Source organism: Tachypleus tridentatus, unplaced genomic scaffold (assembly GCF_004210375.1).
Source record: "Tachypleus tridentatus isolate NWPU-2018 unplaced genomic scaffold, ASM421037v1 Hic_cluster_2, whole genome shotgun sequence".
Taxonomy (NCBI): Eukaryota; Metazoa; Arthropoda; class Merostomata; order Xiphosura; family Limulidae; genus Tachypleus; species Tachypleus tridentatus.
Window position 1 is genome coordinate 48,348,008 of NW_027467782.1, and position 18,085 is coordinate 48,366,092.

At 31.6% G+C, this 18,085-nt stretch overlaps 1 protein-coding gene across 4 annotated transcripts in view; it reads right to left on the reverse strand.

Moving 5' to 3' along the window:
• The window catches only part of LOC143242696 (macrophage mannose receptor 1-like), a 55,441-nt gene that overhangs the window by 13,817 nt on the left and 23,539 nt on the right, over window positions 1-18,085 (reverse strand). For 3 of the 4 annotated variants that reach the window (XM_076486177.1, XM_076486176.1, XM_076486173.1), the window contains 6 exons: window positions 7,290-7,427; window positions 6,827-6,961; window positions 6,034-6,233; window positions 4,706-4,805; window positions 3,566-3,810; window positions 125-299 (listed from right to left, as the gene is read on the reverse strand). In XM_076486177.1, the coding sequence (XP_076342292.1) occupies window positions 125-299; window positions 3,566-3,810; window positions 4,706-4,805; window positions 6,034-6,233; window positions 6,827-6,961; window positions 7,290-7,427 (993 nt within the window). The remainder of the gene's footprint in view (window positions 1-124; window positions 300-3,565; window positions 3,811-4,705; window positions 4,806-6,033; window positions 6,234-6,826; window positions 6,962-7,289; window positions 7,428-18,085) is intronic. The other variant, XM_076486175.1, reaches the window with a different exon arrangement.

The window sequence follows — 18,085 nt, forward strand, 5'->3', positions numbered from 1 at the left end:
CTGTGTTAACTTTACAAACAATCCATCTTACCTGTGTTAACTTTACAAACAATCCATCTTACCTGTGTTAACTTTACAAACAATCTTTCTTACCTGTGTTAACTTTACAAACAATCTTTCTTACCTGTGTTAACTTTACAAACAAATGGAAACTTTTCCTCACAAGTCGTTACATTCCAAAATCCGTTCTTAAGAAACAATACACACATCAACTGGGAACTTGATGTCTCTGGCTGACCTTGGCCCCAGTTGGTAAAATACACCGGCCATTGGTCGGTCCAACGGAATCGATTTTCATCCTGTGGTATTACATTACATCAAATGATTTTCATCCTGTTGTATTACATTACATCAAATGATTTTCATCCTGTTGTATTACATTACATCAAATGATTTTCATCCTGTTGTATTACATTACATCAAATGATTTTCATCCTGTGGTATTACATTACATCAAAAGATTTTCATCCTGTGGTATTACATTACATCAAACGATTTTCATCCTGTGGTATTACATTACATCAAACGATTTTCATCCTGTGGTATTACATTACATCAAAAGATTTTCATCCTGTGGTATTACATTACATCAAACGATTTTCATCCTGTGGTATTACATTACATCAAAAGATTTTCATCCTGTGGTATTACATTACATCAAAAGATTTTCATCCTGTGGTATTACATTACATCCTGTGGTATTACATTACATCAAATGATTTTCATCCTGTTGTATTACATTACATCAAATGATTTTCATCCTGTTGTATTACATTACATCAAATGATTTTCATCCTGTTGTATTACATTACATCAAATGATTTTCATCCTGTTGTATTACATTACATCAAATGATTTTCATCCTGTTGTATTACATTACATCAAATGATTTTCATCCTGTTGTATTACATTACATCAAATGATTTTCATCCTGTTGTATTACATTACATCAAATGATTTTCATCCTGTTGTATTACATTACATCAAATGATTTTCATCCTGTTGTATTACATTACATCAAATGATTTTCATCCTGTTGTATTACATTACATCAAATGATTTTCATCCTGTTGTATTACATTGCATCAAATGATTTTCATCCTGTTGTATTACATTGCATCAAATGATTTTCATCCTGTTGTATTACATTACATCCTGTGGTATTACATTACATCAAATGATTTACATCCTGTTGTATTACATTACATCAAATGATTTACATCCTGTTGTATTACATTACATCAAATGATTTTCATCCTGTTGTATTACATTACATCCTGTGGTATTACATTACATCAAATGATTTACATCCTGTGGTATTACATTACATCAAATGATTTACATCCTGTGGTATTACATTACATCAAATGATTTACATCCTGTGGTATTACATTACATCAAACGATTTACATCCTGTGGTATTACATTACATCAAACGATTTACATCCTGTTGTATTACATTACATCAAACGATTTACATCCTGTTGTATTACATTACATCCTGTGGTATTACATTACATCAAATGATTTTTTCCTGTTGTATTACATTACATCAAATGATTTTCATCCTGTTGTATTACATTACATCAAATGATTTTCATCCTGTTGTATTACATTACATCAAATGATTTTTTCCTGTTGTATTACATTACATCAAATGATTTTCATCCTGTTGTATTACATTACATCAAATGATTTTCATCCTGTTGTATTACATTACATCAAATGATTTTCATCCTGTTGTATTACATTACATCAAATGATTTTCATCCTGTTGTATTACATTACATCAAATGATTTTTTCCTGTTGTATTACATTACATCAAATGATTTTCATCCTGTGGTATTACATTACATCAAACGATTTACATCCTGTGGTATTACATTACATCAAACGATTTACATCCTGTGGTATTACATTACATCAAACGATTTACATCCTGTGGTATTACATTACATCAAACGATTTACATCCTGTGGTATTACATTACATCAAATGATTTACATCCTGTTGTATTACATTACATCCTGTGGTATTACATTACATCAAATGATTTTCATCCTGTGGTATTACATTACATCCTGTGGTATTACATTACATCAAATGATTTTCATCCTGTGGTATTACATTACATCAAATGATTTTCATCCTGTTGTATTACATTACATCCTGTGGTATTACATTACATCAAATGATTTTCATCCTGTTGTATTACATTACATCCTGTGGTATTACATTACATCAAATGATTTTCATCCTGTTGTATTACATTACATCCTGTGGTATTACATTACATCAAATGATTTTCATCCTGTGGTATTACATTACATCCTGTGGTATTACATTACATCAAATGATTTTCATCCTGTGGTATTACATTACATCAAATGATTTTCATCCTGTGGTATTACATTACATCAAATGATTTTCATCCTGTGGTATTACATTACATCAAATGATTTTCATCCTGTTGTATTACATTACATCAAATGATTTTCATCCTGTGGTATTACATTACATCAAATGATTTTCATCCTGTGGTATTACATTACATCAAATGATTTTCATCCTGTGGTATTACATTACATCCTGTGGTATTACATTACATCAAATGATTTTCATCCTGTGGTATTACATTACATCAAATGATTTTCATCCTGTGGTATTACATTACATCCTGTGGTATTACATTACATCAAATGATTTTCATCCTGTGGTATTACATTACATCCTGTGGTATTACATTACATCAAATGATTTTCATCCTGTGGTATTACATTACATCAAATGATTTTCATCCTGTTGTATTACATTACATCCTGTGGTATTACATTACATCAAATGATTTTCATCCTGTGGTATTACATTACATCAAATGATTTTCATCCTGTTGTATTACATTACATCCTGTGGTATTACATTACATCAAATGATTTTCATCCTGTGGTATTACATTACATCAAATGATTTTCATCCTGTTGTATTACATTACATCCTGTGGTATTACATTACATCAAATGATTTTCATCCTGTTGTATTACATTACATCCTGTGGTATTACATTACATCAAATGATTTTCATCCTGTTGTATTACATTACATCCTGTGGTATTACATTACATCAAATGATTTTCATCCTGTGGTATTACATTACATCAAATGATTTTCATCCTGTTGTATTACATTACATCCTGTGGTATTACATTACATCAAACGATTTTCATCCTGTGGTATTACATTACATCCTGTGGTATTACATTACATCAAACGATTTTCATCCTGTGGTATTACATTACATCAAATGATTTTCATCCTGTTGTATTACATTACATCCTGTGGTATTACATTACATCAAACGATTTTCATCCTGTGGTATTACATTATATCAATCCCTTGTTGCTCTAATTATTTATATTATTATTTAAAATTCATATTCCTCAGAGAGTCAACTGATAACATAAGTTACTAGTCATACAAATAATCAAAAGTATTTAAACATCACAGGTTTTATGCGTTAAAAATGAGAGTTATAGAGGGACAGTGGTATTATAGTTCGAAACTTACTGTTTTGGATACAAAGCCAATCCATGCGTTACTAGAGGTTTTCTTCAGAAACAAGTGTAGAAAGGCTTGCTCGTAGGGACTCATTACTGACGCCAGGTGGCCTCTTTCCTTTTGACAGTCATGTTCAGCGTCTCTCCATGTATTCGTACCATTGTACACTCGGTAACAACCTTGGCCATAGGACACGTAGTTCGATAGTGAGCCCTTGCAATATTCATTCACCTTCTGCTCTGGAAGGTTCACGTCTGATCAGAGAAAAGTCTGAGTGACAATCTAGTCAGATTGGTCAGATTTTATTTATATCTTACATTCGGAAATATTCAACCATCTCTTCATAGGAACAGTTTTTAAAATTCTGTGAGTCCCTGTGTAAAACTCAACGAAATATAGAAGTCCAAACACTGGACACTGGTTCTCACCTTTACACTGTTGACAAACATAACCTTGGTTCACAGAACAAACACTGGTTCTCACCTTTACACTGTTGACAAACATAACCTTGGTTCTCAGAACAAACACTGGACACTGGTTCTCACCTTTACACTGTTGACAGACATAACCTTGGTTCACAGAACAAATACTGGTTCTCACCTTTACACAGTGGACAAACATAACCTTGGTTCACAGAACAAACACTGGACACTGGTTCTCCCCTTTACATTGTTGACAAACATAACCTTGGTTCACAGAACAAACACTGGACACTGGTTCTCCCCTTTACACTGTTGACAAACATAACCTTGGTTCACAGAACAAACACTGGTTCTCACCTTTACACAGTGGACAAACATAACCTTGGTTCACAGAACAAACACTGGACACTGGTTCTCCCCTTTACACTGTTGACAAACATAAGCTTGGTTCTCAGAACAAACACTGGACACTGGTTCTCCCCTTTACACTGTTGACAAACATAAGCTTGGTTCTCAGAACAAACACTGGACACTGGTTCTCCCCTTTACACTGTTGACAAACATAACCTTGGTTCACAGAACAAACACTGGACACTGGTTCTCCCCTTTACACTGTTGACAAACAACCTTGGTTCACAGAACAAACACTGGACACTGGTTCTCCCCTTTACACTGTTGACAAACATAACCTTGGTTCACAGAACAAACACTGGACACTGGTTCTCACCTTTATACTGTTGACAAACATAACCTTGGTTCTCAGAACAAGAACTGTCGATCCATTTACCAGCTTTTACAGCTGCTGCTATCATTGTAACACATCGTTTCTGAAAAGTAATATACACTATATTATAAACACTAGTATATACACTAACAATTAAGTTTCTCTAGTTAATATTCAAAGCCTAATTTTTCCTTATATAAATGTCAGATATACATGTTAAAAATTCATGAAAACCAGCATATCTTCAGTTCTTTTTGTTGTATATTATTTTGTTAATATTTGGTTGTCTTGGGTAAACTGTTTCTTGATTGGTTTACCGACTCTACCTAAACTGTTTCTTGATTGGTTAACTGGTTGTGTGTATTTAAATAGTTAAGAGATGTAGAACGTGCAGATGTTCTAATGTTTATTTTCTTAAACAACTCTTGCAGTTCTTTCGTATTTTCACCGATACCAACTCTTACATTCTTAGGCCTATTTTTACAATATTAACCAATGTCTGAATATTTAATTATTTATCTGAAACTTGCGATTGTAAAAAATTAGAAAATTTGAAGTGAAGTGACGTTTTCTCATGATGTTAAAAATTCCAAACTCCCACAGCAGCGCTCTAGAGTGTAGGTATGGATGGGACGATGTTAGAGATGAACAAACTTTTAAACAGGAAATACCAATCAGCGAGTGTGTAGAATCGCTTGTATCTCGAAGATACGTATACGCCATCTTTCGGTGGATCATACAGCTACTCTATTAGTGTTCGTATAAGTAATGATGTTTTCAAAATAAATTAATAATATACTGAAACACTTTTATAACAAAAAAAAAACCGAGCAGTTTTCTAGAATATTCGACTTTACTTTCAACAATAAAAACATTCCCTCCCTCTCTTCCCCAAACAAACAAAATCAATAAAAACATTCCCTCCCCTCTCTTCCCCAAACAAACAAAATCAATAAAAACATTCCCTCCCCTCTCTTCCCCAAACAAACAAAATCAATAAAAACATTCCCTCCCCTCTCTTCCCCAAACAAACAAAATCAATAAAAACATTCCCTTCCCTCTCTTCCCCAAACAAACAAAATCAATAAAAACATTCCCTCCCCTCTCTTCCCCAAACAAACAAAATCAATAAAAACATTCCCTCCCCTCTCTTCCCCAAACAAACAAAATCAATAAAAACATCCCCTCCCCTCTCTTCCCCAAACAAACAAAATCAATAAAAACATTCCCTCCCCTCTCTTCCCCAAACAAACAAAATCAATAAAAACATTCCCTCCCCTCTCTTCCCCAAACAAACAAAATAAAGGCAGACTGTTAAAGAAATCTCTCACCCAGTAATAGCTCGGACTACCAGGCGCCCAGTTAACAAAGGAAACACGTGTGTTGTCCACCCAGCCGAAAATTCTCGAAGTAATACCAGCTGAGGTCAACTTGCTGAGTCCGATCCACACGTTAAACGGATTGTACAGTAACATGCTGGTCAGCAGAACTATAACAAACGTTAACTTTAATTCAGCGATAGTAGTGGCATCTAGTGAGAAACATGTAATATTTGTTCATTTTTTCACAGATGGCCATAAAGATTTATTTGAAAGTTTATAGAGAATTTCAGGTTACACTTAAATTATAGAGGTTTGTTTAATCTACTCCGAAGAACTGTAGGGAAATACAATTAAACATCTAACTGTTTAAACAATAAACATTTGGAAAAACAATTGACATCAGATTTTAAAAGCTGAAATTATAAACTGTTTATAATTTATTAGTACTAGCGCTTTATTAATCAACAGAGGTGCTCAGTAGATTACACAGAATATCATTGTACTATTTTAATACATAAATATCAGGAAGAACAGTGGGATTGGCCATCATTTTATAACTCCCCCAAGGCTGAAAGGATACAATATTTACACAAGTATAATAGGAAAGATGTTCCAGCCTTCCATCAGACGTGTTGCACTATTGCTATTTCCCTAACAGAAGCTCTGATACTAGGTAGAACATAAAAATGAAATTAATATACGACATGAATAAAACATGAAAACGTACATGTTAAACATTATGTGATCAGAAGGTTTTAATGGGTGTCTGTCTGTCTGTTAATAAATACGTCAAATAACTTACGTTGCTCCTCTTTATTTCCAATGGTCGCCAAATCGCCATTATTGGTCATTTTTCTACAAGCACTGCGAGCATCTGTCCAAGGAAGTTTGTCTTGGTCCTGCTTACCAAAAAACTTGAAACATTTGCTGCTTTGCTCTGAAACAGATAACGTGAACACGAGCTTAAGTAAATACAGTAAAGAAAGAATGATACAAGTGAACAGAAACTCAAAAGTATTTCTGGATTGATACCATGTCTTGAAAATTACTTCTGAAATTTAAAAAAAAAAATTAAAAAAACAATTCCTCAAAAACAAATGTTATTTGGAAAAGAAATGCATTACGCCAGTAAAATAAATACGTATATTACGTCTGTGTTGGTGTGATTATATACATTTTAAACCGTTTTCAATAAATATCAGAACTCGGTCTCTGTATAAGGTAAAATATTGACTTCTTCACGGACACAGAATAAAACATCTTACTGATTGATGTCCAGCCGTTTGGACAATTGCCTTCAACAATAGGAGGATTAATGGTTGGAATTGAAGTTGGAGGATTTCCATAAGGACGCTTACAGACGAAGCTTTCAACTAAATTACAGTGATTCAGAGTCCACTTTCCTGTCAAAAAACAAAAAAACTATTTGACAAAACTACAGTGATTCAGAGTCCACTTTCCTGTCAAAAAACAACAAAACTATTTGACAAAACTACAGTGATTCAGAGTCTACCTTCCTGTTAAAAAACAACAAAACTATTTTACAAAACTATAGTGATTCAGAGTCCACGTTCCTGTTAAAAAACAACAAAACTATTTTACAAAACTACAGTGATTCAGAGTCCACGTTCCTGTTAAAAAACAACAAAACTATTTTACAAAACTACAGTGATTCAGTCTACTTTCCTTTTAAAAAACAACAAAACTATTTTACAAAACTACAGTGATTCATAATCCACTTTCCTGTAAAAAATACAAAACTGTTTACCTAAACTACAGTGATTCAGAGTCCACTTTCCTGTTAAAAACAACGAAACTATTTTACAAAATTAGTGTGATTCACAGTCCACTTTCCTGTAAAAACAACAAAATTATTTTACAAAACTACAGTGATTCATACTCCACTTTCCTGTAAAAACAACAAAACTGTTTACCTAAACTACAGTGATTCAGAGACCACTTTCCTGTTAAAAAACAATAAAACTATTTTACAAAACTACAGTGATTCAGAGTCCACTTTTCTTTTGAAACAACAAAACTATTTTACAAAACTACAGTGATTCAAAGTCCACTTTCTAGTTAAAACAACCAAACTATTTTACAAATCTACAGTGATTCAGAGTCCACTTTCATGTTAAAACAACAAAACTATTTTACAAAACTTCAGTGATCCCGAGTCCACTTTCCTGTTAAAAAACAATAAAACTATTTCACAAAACTACAGTGATCCAGTGTCCACGTTACTGTTAAAAAACAACGAAACTATTTTACAAAACTAGTGTGATTCACAATCCACTCTCCTGTTAAAAAACAAAACTATTTTACAAAACTACAGTGATTCAGAGTCCACGTTCCTGTTATAAAACAACAAAACTATTTTACAAAACTACAGTGATCCAGAGTCCACTTTCCTGTGAAAACAAAAAACTATATTACAAAACTACTGTGATTCAGAGTCCACTTTCCTGTTAAAAAACAACAAAACTATTTTACAACACTACAGTGATTCATACTCCACTTTCCTGTTAAAACAGCAAAACTATTTTACAAAACTAGTGTGATTCACAGTCCACTCTCCTGTTAAAAAAGAACAAAACTATTTTACAAAACTAGTGATTCAAAGTCCACTTTCCTGTTAAAAAACAACAAAACTATTTTAAAAAACTACAATGATTCATACTCCAATTTCCTGTTAAAACAGCAAAACTATTTTACAAAACTAGTGATTCAAAGTCAACTCTCCTGTTAAAAAAGAACAAAACTATTTTACAAAACTTGTGATTCAAAGTCCACTCTCCTGTTAAAAAATAACAAAACTATTTTACAAATCTACAGTGATTCAGAGTCCACTTTCCTGTTAAAACAACAAAACTATTTTACAAAACTACAGTGATTCAGAGTCCACTTTCCTGTAAAAACAACAAAACTATTTTACAAAACTACAGTGATTCAGAGTCCACTTTCCTGTAAAAATAACAAAACTATTTTACAAAACTACAGTGATTAAGAGTCCACTTTCCTGTTAAAACAACAAAACTATTTTACAAAACTACAGTGATTCAGAGTTCATTTTCCAGTTAAAAAACCACAAAACTATTTTACAAAACTTCAGTGATCTCGAGTCCACTTTCCTATTAAAAAACAATAAAACTATTTGACAAACCTACAGTGATCCAGTGTCCGGGTTACTGTTAAAAAACAACAAAACTATTTGACAAACCTACAGTGATCCAGTGTCCGGGTTACTGTTAAAAAACAACGAAACTATTTTACAAAACTCGTGACTCAGAGTCCAATTTCAAGTTAAAACAACTAAACTATTTTACAAAACTACAGTGATTCAGAGTCTACTTTCCTGTTAAAAAACAACAAAACTATTTTACAAAACTACAGTGATTCATACTCCAGTTTCCTGTAAAAACAAAACTATTTTACAAAACTACAGTGATTCATACTCCACTTTCCTGTCAAGACAGCAAAACTATTTTACAAAACTACAGTGATTCATACTCCACTTTCCTGTAAAAACAACAAAACTGTTTACCTAAACTACAGTGATTCAGAGTCCACTTTCCTGTTAAAACAACCAAACTATTTTACAAAACTACAGTGATTCAGAGTACACTTTCCTGTTAAAATAACAAAACTATTTTACAAAACTACAGTGATTCATACTCCACGTTCCTGTTAAAACACCAGAACTATTTTACAAAACTAGTGATTCAGAGTCCACGTTCCTGTTATAAAACAACAAAACTATTTTACAAAACTACAGTGACTCAGAGTCTACTTTCCTGTTAAAAAACAACAAAACTATTTTACAAAACTACAGTGATTCATACTCCACGTTCCTGTTAAAACACCAGAACTATTTTACAAAACTAGTGATTCAGAGTCCACGTTCCTGTTATACACCAACAAAACTATTATACAAAACTACAGTAATTCAGATACCACTTTCCTGTTAAAAAACAACAAAACTATTTTTCAACACTACAGTGATTCATACTCCACTTTCCTGTTAAAACAGCAAAACTATTTTACAAAACTAGTGATTCAAAGTCAACTCTCCTGTTAAAAAAGAACAAAACTATTTTACAAAACTACAGTGATTCAGAGTCTACTTTCCTGTTAAAAAACAACAAAACTATTTTACAAAACTACAGTGATTCATACTCCAGTTTCCTGTAAAAACAAAACTATTTTACAAAACTACAGTGATTCATACTCCACTTTCCTGTCAAGACAGCAAAACTATTTTACAAAACTACAGTGATTCATACTCCACTTTCCTGTAAAAACAACAAAACTGTTTACCTAAACTACAGTGATTCAGAGTCCACTTTCCTGTTAAAACAACCAAACTATTTTACAAAACTACAGTGATTCAGAGTACACTTTCCTGTTAAAATAACAAAACTATTTTACAAAACTACAGTGATTCATACTCCACGTTCCTGTTAAAACACCAGAACTATTTTACAAAACTAGTGATTCAGAGTCCACGTTCCTGTTATAAAACAACAAAACTATTTTACAAAACTACAGTGACTCAGAGTCTACTTTCCTGTTAAAAAACAACAAAACTATTTTACAAAACTAAAGTGATTCATACTCCACGTTCCTGTTAAAACACCAGAACTATTTTACAAAACTAGTGATTCAGAGTCCACGTTCCTGTTATACACCAACAAAACTATTATACAAAACTACAGTAATTCAGATACCACTTTCCTGTTAAAAACAACAAAACTATTTTTCAACACTACAGTGATTCATACTCCACTTTCCTGTTAAAACAGCAAAACTATTTTACAAAACTAGTGATTCAAAGTCAACTCTCCTGTTAAAAAAGAACAAAACTATTTTACAAAACTACAGTGATTCAGAGTCCACTTTCCTGTTAAAAAACAACAAAACTATTTTAAAAAACTACAATAATTCATACTCCAATTTCCTGTTAAAACAGCAAAACTATTTTACAAAACTACAGTGATCCAGAGTCCACTTTCCTGTGAAAACAAAAAACTATTTTACAAAACTACTGTGATTCAGAGTCCACTTTCCTGTTAAAACAGCAAAACTATTTTACAAAACTAGTGTGATTCACAGTCCACTCTCCTGTTAAAAAAGAACAAAACTATTTTACAAAACTTGTGATTCAAAGTCCACTCTCCTGTTAAAAAATAACAAAACTATTTTACAAATCTACAGTGATTCAGAGTCCACTTTCCTGTTAAAACAACAAAACTATTTTACAAATCTACAGTGATTCAGAGTTCATTTTCCAGTTAAAAAACCACAAAACTATTTTACAAAACTTCAGTGATCTCGAGTCCACTTTCCTATTAAAAAACAATAAAACTATTTGACAAAACTACAGTGATCTCGAGTCCACTTTCCTATTAAAAAACAATAAAACTATTTGACAAAACTACAGTGATCCAGTGTCCGGATTACTGTTAAAAAACAACGAAACTATTTTACAAAACTCGTGACTCAGAGTCCAATTTCAAGTTAAAACAACTAAACTATTTTACAAAACTACAGTGATTCAGAGTCTACTTTCCTGTTAAAAAACAACAAAACTATTTTACAAAACTACAGTGATTCATACTCCAGTTTCCTGTCAAGACAGCAAAACTATTTTACAAAACTACAGTGATTCATACTCCACTTTCCTGTAAAAACAACAAAACTGTTTACCTAAACTGCAGTGATTCAGAGTCCACTTTCCTGTTAAAACAACCAAACTATTTTACAAAACTACAGTGATTCAGAGTACACTTTCCTGTTAAAATAACAAAACTATTTTACAAAACTAGTGATTCAGAGTCCACGTTCCTGTAATAAAACAACAAAACTATTTTACAAAACTACAGTGATTCAGAGTCTACTTTCCTGTTAAAAAACAACAAAACTATTTTACAAAACTACAGTGATTCATACTCCACTTTCCTGTTAAGACAGCAAAACTATTTTACAAAACTACAGTGATTCATACTCCACTTTCCTGTTAAGACAGCAAAACTATTTTACAAAACTACAGTGATTCATACTCCACGTTCCTGTTAAAACAACAGAACTATTTTACAAAACTAGTGATTCAGAGTCCACTTTCCTGTTATACACCAACAAAACTATTTTACAAAACTACAGTGATTCAGATACCACTTTCCTGTTAAAAAACAACAAAACTATTTTTCAACACTACAGTGATTCATACTCCACTTTCCTGTTAAAACAGCAAAACTATTTTACAAAACTAGTGATTCATACTCCACTTTCCTGTTAAAACAGCAAAACTATTTTACAAAACTAGTGATTCAAAGTCAACTCTCCTGTTAAAAAAGAACAAAACTATTTTACAAAACTAGTGATTCAAAGTCCACTCTCCTGTTAAAAAATAACAAAACTATTTTACAAATCTACAGTGATTCAGAGTCCACTTTCCTGTTAAAACAACAAAACTATTTTACAAAACTACAGTGATTCAGAGTCCACTTTCCTGGTAAAAAACAACAAAACTATTTTAGAAAACTAGTGATTCAGAGTCCACTCTCCTGTTAAAAAACAACAAAACTATTTTAGAAAACTAGTGATTCAGAGTCCACTCTCCTGTTAAAAAACAACAAAACTATTTTACAACACTACAGTGATTCATACTCCAATTTCCTGTTAAAACAGCAAAACTATTTTACAAAACTAGTGATTCAAAGTCAACTCTCCTGTTACAAAAGAACAAAACTATTTTACAAAACTTGTGATTCAAAGTCCACTCTCCTGTTAAAAAATAACAAAACTATTTTACAAATCTATAGTGATTCAGAGTCCACTTTCCTGTAAAAAAACAACAACACTAGTGATTCAGAGTTCATTTTCCAGTTAAAACCACAAAACTATTTTACAAAACTTCAGTGATCTCAGTCCACTTTCCTATTAAAAAACAATAAAACTATTTGACAAAACTACAGTGATTCAGTGTCCGGTTACTGTTAAAAACAACAAAACTATTTTACAAAACTACAGTGATTCAGAGTCCAATTTCAAGTTAAAACAACTAAACTATTTTACAAAACTACAGTGATTCAGAGTCTACTTTCCTGTTAAAAAACAACAAAACTATTTTACAAAACTACAGTGATTCATACTCCAGTTTCCTGTAAAAACAAAACTATTTTACAAAACTACAGTGATTCATACTCCACTTTCCTGTCAAGACAGCAAAACTATTTTACAAAACTACAGTGATTCATACTCCACTTTCCTGTAAAAACAACAAAACTGTTTACCTAAACTACAGTGATTCAGAGTCCACTTTCCTGTTAAAACAACCAAACTATTTTACAAAACTACAGTGATTCAGAGTACACTTTCCTGTTAAAATAACAAAACTATTTTACAAAACTACAGTGATTCATACTCCACGTTCCTGTTAAAACACCAGAACTATTTTACAAAACTAGTGATTCAGAGTCCACGTTCCTGTTATAAAACAACAAAACTATTTTACAAAACTACAGTGACTCAGAGTCTACTTTCCTGTTAAAAAACAACAAAACTATTTTACAAAACTACAGTGATTCATACTCCACGTTCCTGTTAAAACACCAGAACTATTTTACAAAACTAGTGATTCAGAGTCCACGTTCCTGTTATACACCAACAAAACTATTATACAAAACTACAGTAATTCAGATACCACTTTCCTGTTAAAAAACAACAAAACTATTTTTCAACACTACAGTGATTCATACTCCACTTTCCTGTTAAAACAGCAAAACTATTTTACAAAACTAGTGATTCAAAGTCAACTCTCCTGTTAAAAAAGAACAAAACTATTTTACAAAACTACAGTGATTCAGAGTCCACTTTCCTGTTAAAAAACAACAAAACTATTTTAAAAAACTACAATAATTCATACTCCAATTTCCTGTTAAAACAGCAAAACTATTTTACAAAACTACAGTGATCCAGAGTCCACTTTCCTGTGAAAACAAAAAACTATTTTACAAAACTACTGTGATTCAGAGTCCACTTTCCTGTTAAAACAGCAAAACTATTTTACAAAACTAGTGTGATTCACAGTCCACTCTCCTGTTAAAAAAGAACAAAACTATTTTACAAAACTTGTGATTCAAAGTCCACTCTCCTGTTAAAAAATAACAAAACTATTTTACAAATCTACAGTGATTCAGAGTCCACTTTCCTGTTAAAACAACAAAACTATTTTACAAATCTACAGTGATTCAGAGTTCATTTTCCAGTTAAAACCACAAAACTATTTTACAAAACTTCAGTGATCTCAGAGTCCACTTTCCTGTTAAAAACAATAAAACTATTTGACAAAACTACAGTGATCTCAGAGTCCACTTTCCTGTTAAAAAACAATAAAACTATTTTACAAAACTACAGTGATCCAGTGTCCGGATTACTGTTAAAAAACAACAAAACTATTTTACAAAACTCGTGATTCAGAGTCCATTTCCTGTTAAAACAACTAAACTATTTTACAAAACTACAGTGATTCAGAGTCTACTTTCCTGTTAAAAAACAACAAAACTATTTTACAAAACTACAGTGATTCATACTCCAGTTTCCTGTCAAGACAGCAAAACTATTTTACAAAACTACAGTGATTCATACTCCACTTTCCTGTAAAAACAACAAAACTGTTTACCTAAACTGCAGTGATTCAGAGTCCACTTTCCTGTTAAAACAACCAAACTATTTTACAAAACTACAGTGATTCAGAGTCCACTTTCCTGTTAAAATAACAAAACTATTTTACAAAACTAGTGATTCAGAGTCCACGTTCCTGTAATAAAACAACAAAACTATTTTACAAAACTACAGTGATTCAGAGTCTACTTTCCTGTTAAAAAACAACAAAACTATTTTACAAAACTACAGTGATTCATACTCCACTTTCCTGTTAAGACAGCAAAACTATTTTACAAAACTACAGTGATTCATACTCCACTTTCCTGTTAAGACAGCAAAACTATTTTACAAAACTACAGTGATTCATACTCCACGTTCCTGTTAAAACAACAGAACTATTTTACAAAACTAGTGATTCAGAGTCCACGTTCCTGTTATACACCAACAAAACTATTTTACAAAACTACAGTAATTCAGATACCACTTTCCTGTTAAAAAACAACAAAACTATTTTTCAACACTACAGTGATTCATACTCCACTTTCCTGTTAAAACAGCAAAACTATTTTACAAAACTAGTGATTCATACTCCACTTTCCTGTTAAAACAGCAAAACTATTTTACAAAACTAGTGATTCAAAGTCAACTCTCCTGTTAAAAAAGAACAAAACTATTTTACAAAACTAGTGATTCAAAGTCCACTCTCCTGTTAAAAATAACAAAACTATTTTACAAATCTACAGTGATTCAGAGTCCACTTTCCTGTTAAAACAACAAAACTATTTTACAAAACTACAGTGATTCAGAGTCCACTTTCCTGGTAAAAAACAACAAAACTATTTTAGAAAACTAGTGATTCAGAGTCCACTCTCCTGTTAAAAAACAACAAAACTATTTTAGAAAACTAGTGATTCAGAGTCCACTCTCCTGTTAAAAAACAACAAAACTATTTTACAACACTACAGTGATTCATACTCCAATTTCCTGTTAAAACAGCAAAACTATTTTACAAAACTAGTGATTCAAAGTCAACTCTCCTGTTACAAAAGAACAAAACTATTTTACAAAACTTGTGATTCAAAGTCCACTCTCCTGTTAAAAAATAACAAAACTATTTTACAAATCTATAGTGATTCAGAGTCCACTTTCCTGTAAAAAAACAACAACACTAGTGATTCAGAGTTCATTTTCCAGTTAAAAAACCACAAAACTATTTTACAAAACTTCAGTGATCTCGAGTCCACTTTCCTATTAAAAAACAATAAAACTATTTGACAAAACTACAGTGATCCAGTGTCCGGGTTACTGTTAAAAAACAACGAAACTATTTTACAAAACTACGTGATTCAGAGTCCAATTTCAAGTTAAAACAACTAAACTATTTTACAAAACTACAGTGATTCAGAGTCTACTTTCCTGTTAAAAAACAACAAAACTATTTTACAAAACTACAGTGATTCATACTCCAGTTTCCTGTAAAAACAAAACTATTTTACAAAACTACAGTGATTCATACTCCACTTTCCTGTCAAGACAGCAAAACTATTTTACAAAACTACAGTGATTCATACTCCACTTTCCTGTAAAAAAGAATAATACTGTTTACCTAAACTACAGTGATTCAGAGTCCACTTTCCTGTTAAAACAACCAAACTATTTTACAAAACTACAGTGATTCAGAGTCCACTTTCCTGTTAAAATAACAAAACTATTTTACAAAACTACAGTGATTCAGAGTACACTTTCCTGTTAAAATAACAAAACTATTTTACAAAACTAGTGATTCATACTCCACGTTCCTGTTAAAACACCAAAACTATTTTACAAAACTAGTGATTCAGAGTCCACGTTCCTGTAAAAAAACAACAAAACTATTTTACAAAACTACAGTGATTCATACTCCACTTTCCTGTTAAGACAGCAAAATTATTTTACAAAACTACAGTGATTCATACTCCACGTTCCTGTTAAAACAACAAAACTATTTTACAAAACTACAGTAATTCAGATACCACTTTCCTGTTAAAAAACAACAAAACTATTTTTCAACACTACAGTGATTCATACTCCACTTTCCTGTTAAAACAGCAAAACTATTTTACAAAACTAGTGATTCAAAGTCAACTCTCCTGTTAAAAAAGAACAAAACTATTTTACAAAACTAGTGATTCAAAGTCCACTCTCCTGTTAAAAAATAACAAAACTATTTTACAAATCTACAGTGATTCAGAGTCCACTTTCCTGTTAAAACAACAAAACTATTTTACAAAACTACAGTGATTCAGAGTCCACTTTCCTGTTAAAAAAACAACAAAACTATTTTAGAAAACTAGTGATTCAGAGTCCACTCTCCTGTTAAAAAACAACAAAACTATTTTAGAAAACTAGTGATTCAGAGTCCACTCTCCTGTTAAAAAACAACAAAACTATTTTACAACACTACAGTGATTCATACTCCACTTTCCTGTTAAAACAGCAAAACTATTTTACAAAACTAGTGATTCAAAGTCCACTCTCCTGTTAAAAAAGAACAAAACTATTTTAGAAAACTAGAGATTCAAAGTCCACTTTCCTGTTAAAAAACAACAAAACTATTTTAAAAAACTACAATAATTCATACTCCAATTTCCTGTTAAAAAACAACAAAACTATTTTAAAAAACTAAAGTGATTCAGATCCCACTTTCCTGTGAAAACAAAAAAACTATTTTACAAATCTACTGTGATTCAGAATCCACTTTCCTGTTAAAACAGCAAAACTATTTTACGAAACTAGTGATTCAGAGTCCACTTTCCTGTTAAAAAACAATAAAACTATTTGACAAAACTACAGTGATCCAGTGTCCACGTTACTGTTAAAAAACAACCAAACTATTTTCCAAAACTACAGTGATTCAGATTCCACTTTCCTGTTAAAAACAACAAAACTATTTTACAAAACTACAGTGATTCAAAGTCCACTTTCCTGTGAAAACAAAAAACTATTTTACAAAACTACTGTGATTCAGAGTCCACTTTCCTGTTAAAACAGCAGAACTATTTTACAAAACTAGTGATTCAGAGTCCACTTTCCTGTTAAAACAACAAAACTATTTTAAAAACTACAGTGATTCAGATTCCACTTTCCTGTTAAAAACAACAAAACTATTTTACAAAATTAGTGATTCAGAGTCTACTTTCCTGTTAAAAAACAACAAAACTATTTTACAAAACTACAGTGATTCAGAGTCCACTTTCCTGTGAAAACAAAAAACTATTTTACAAAACTACTGTGCTTCAGAGTCCACTTTCCTGTTAAAACAACAGAACTATTTTACAAAACTAGTGATTCAGAGTCCACTTTCCTGTTAAAAAACAACAAAACTATTTTAAAAAACTACAGTGATTCAGATTCCACT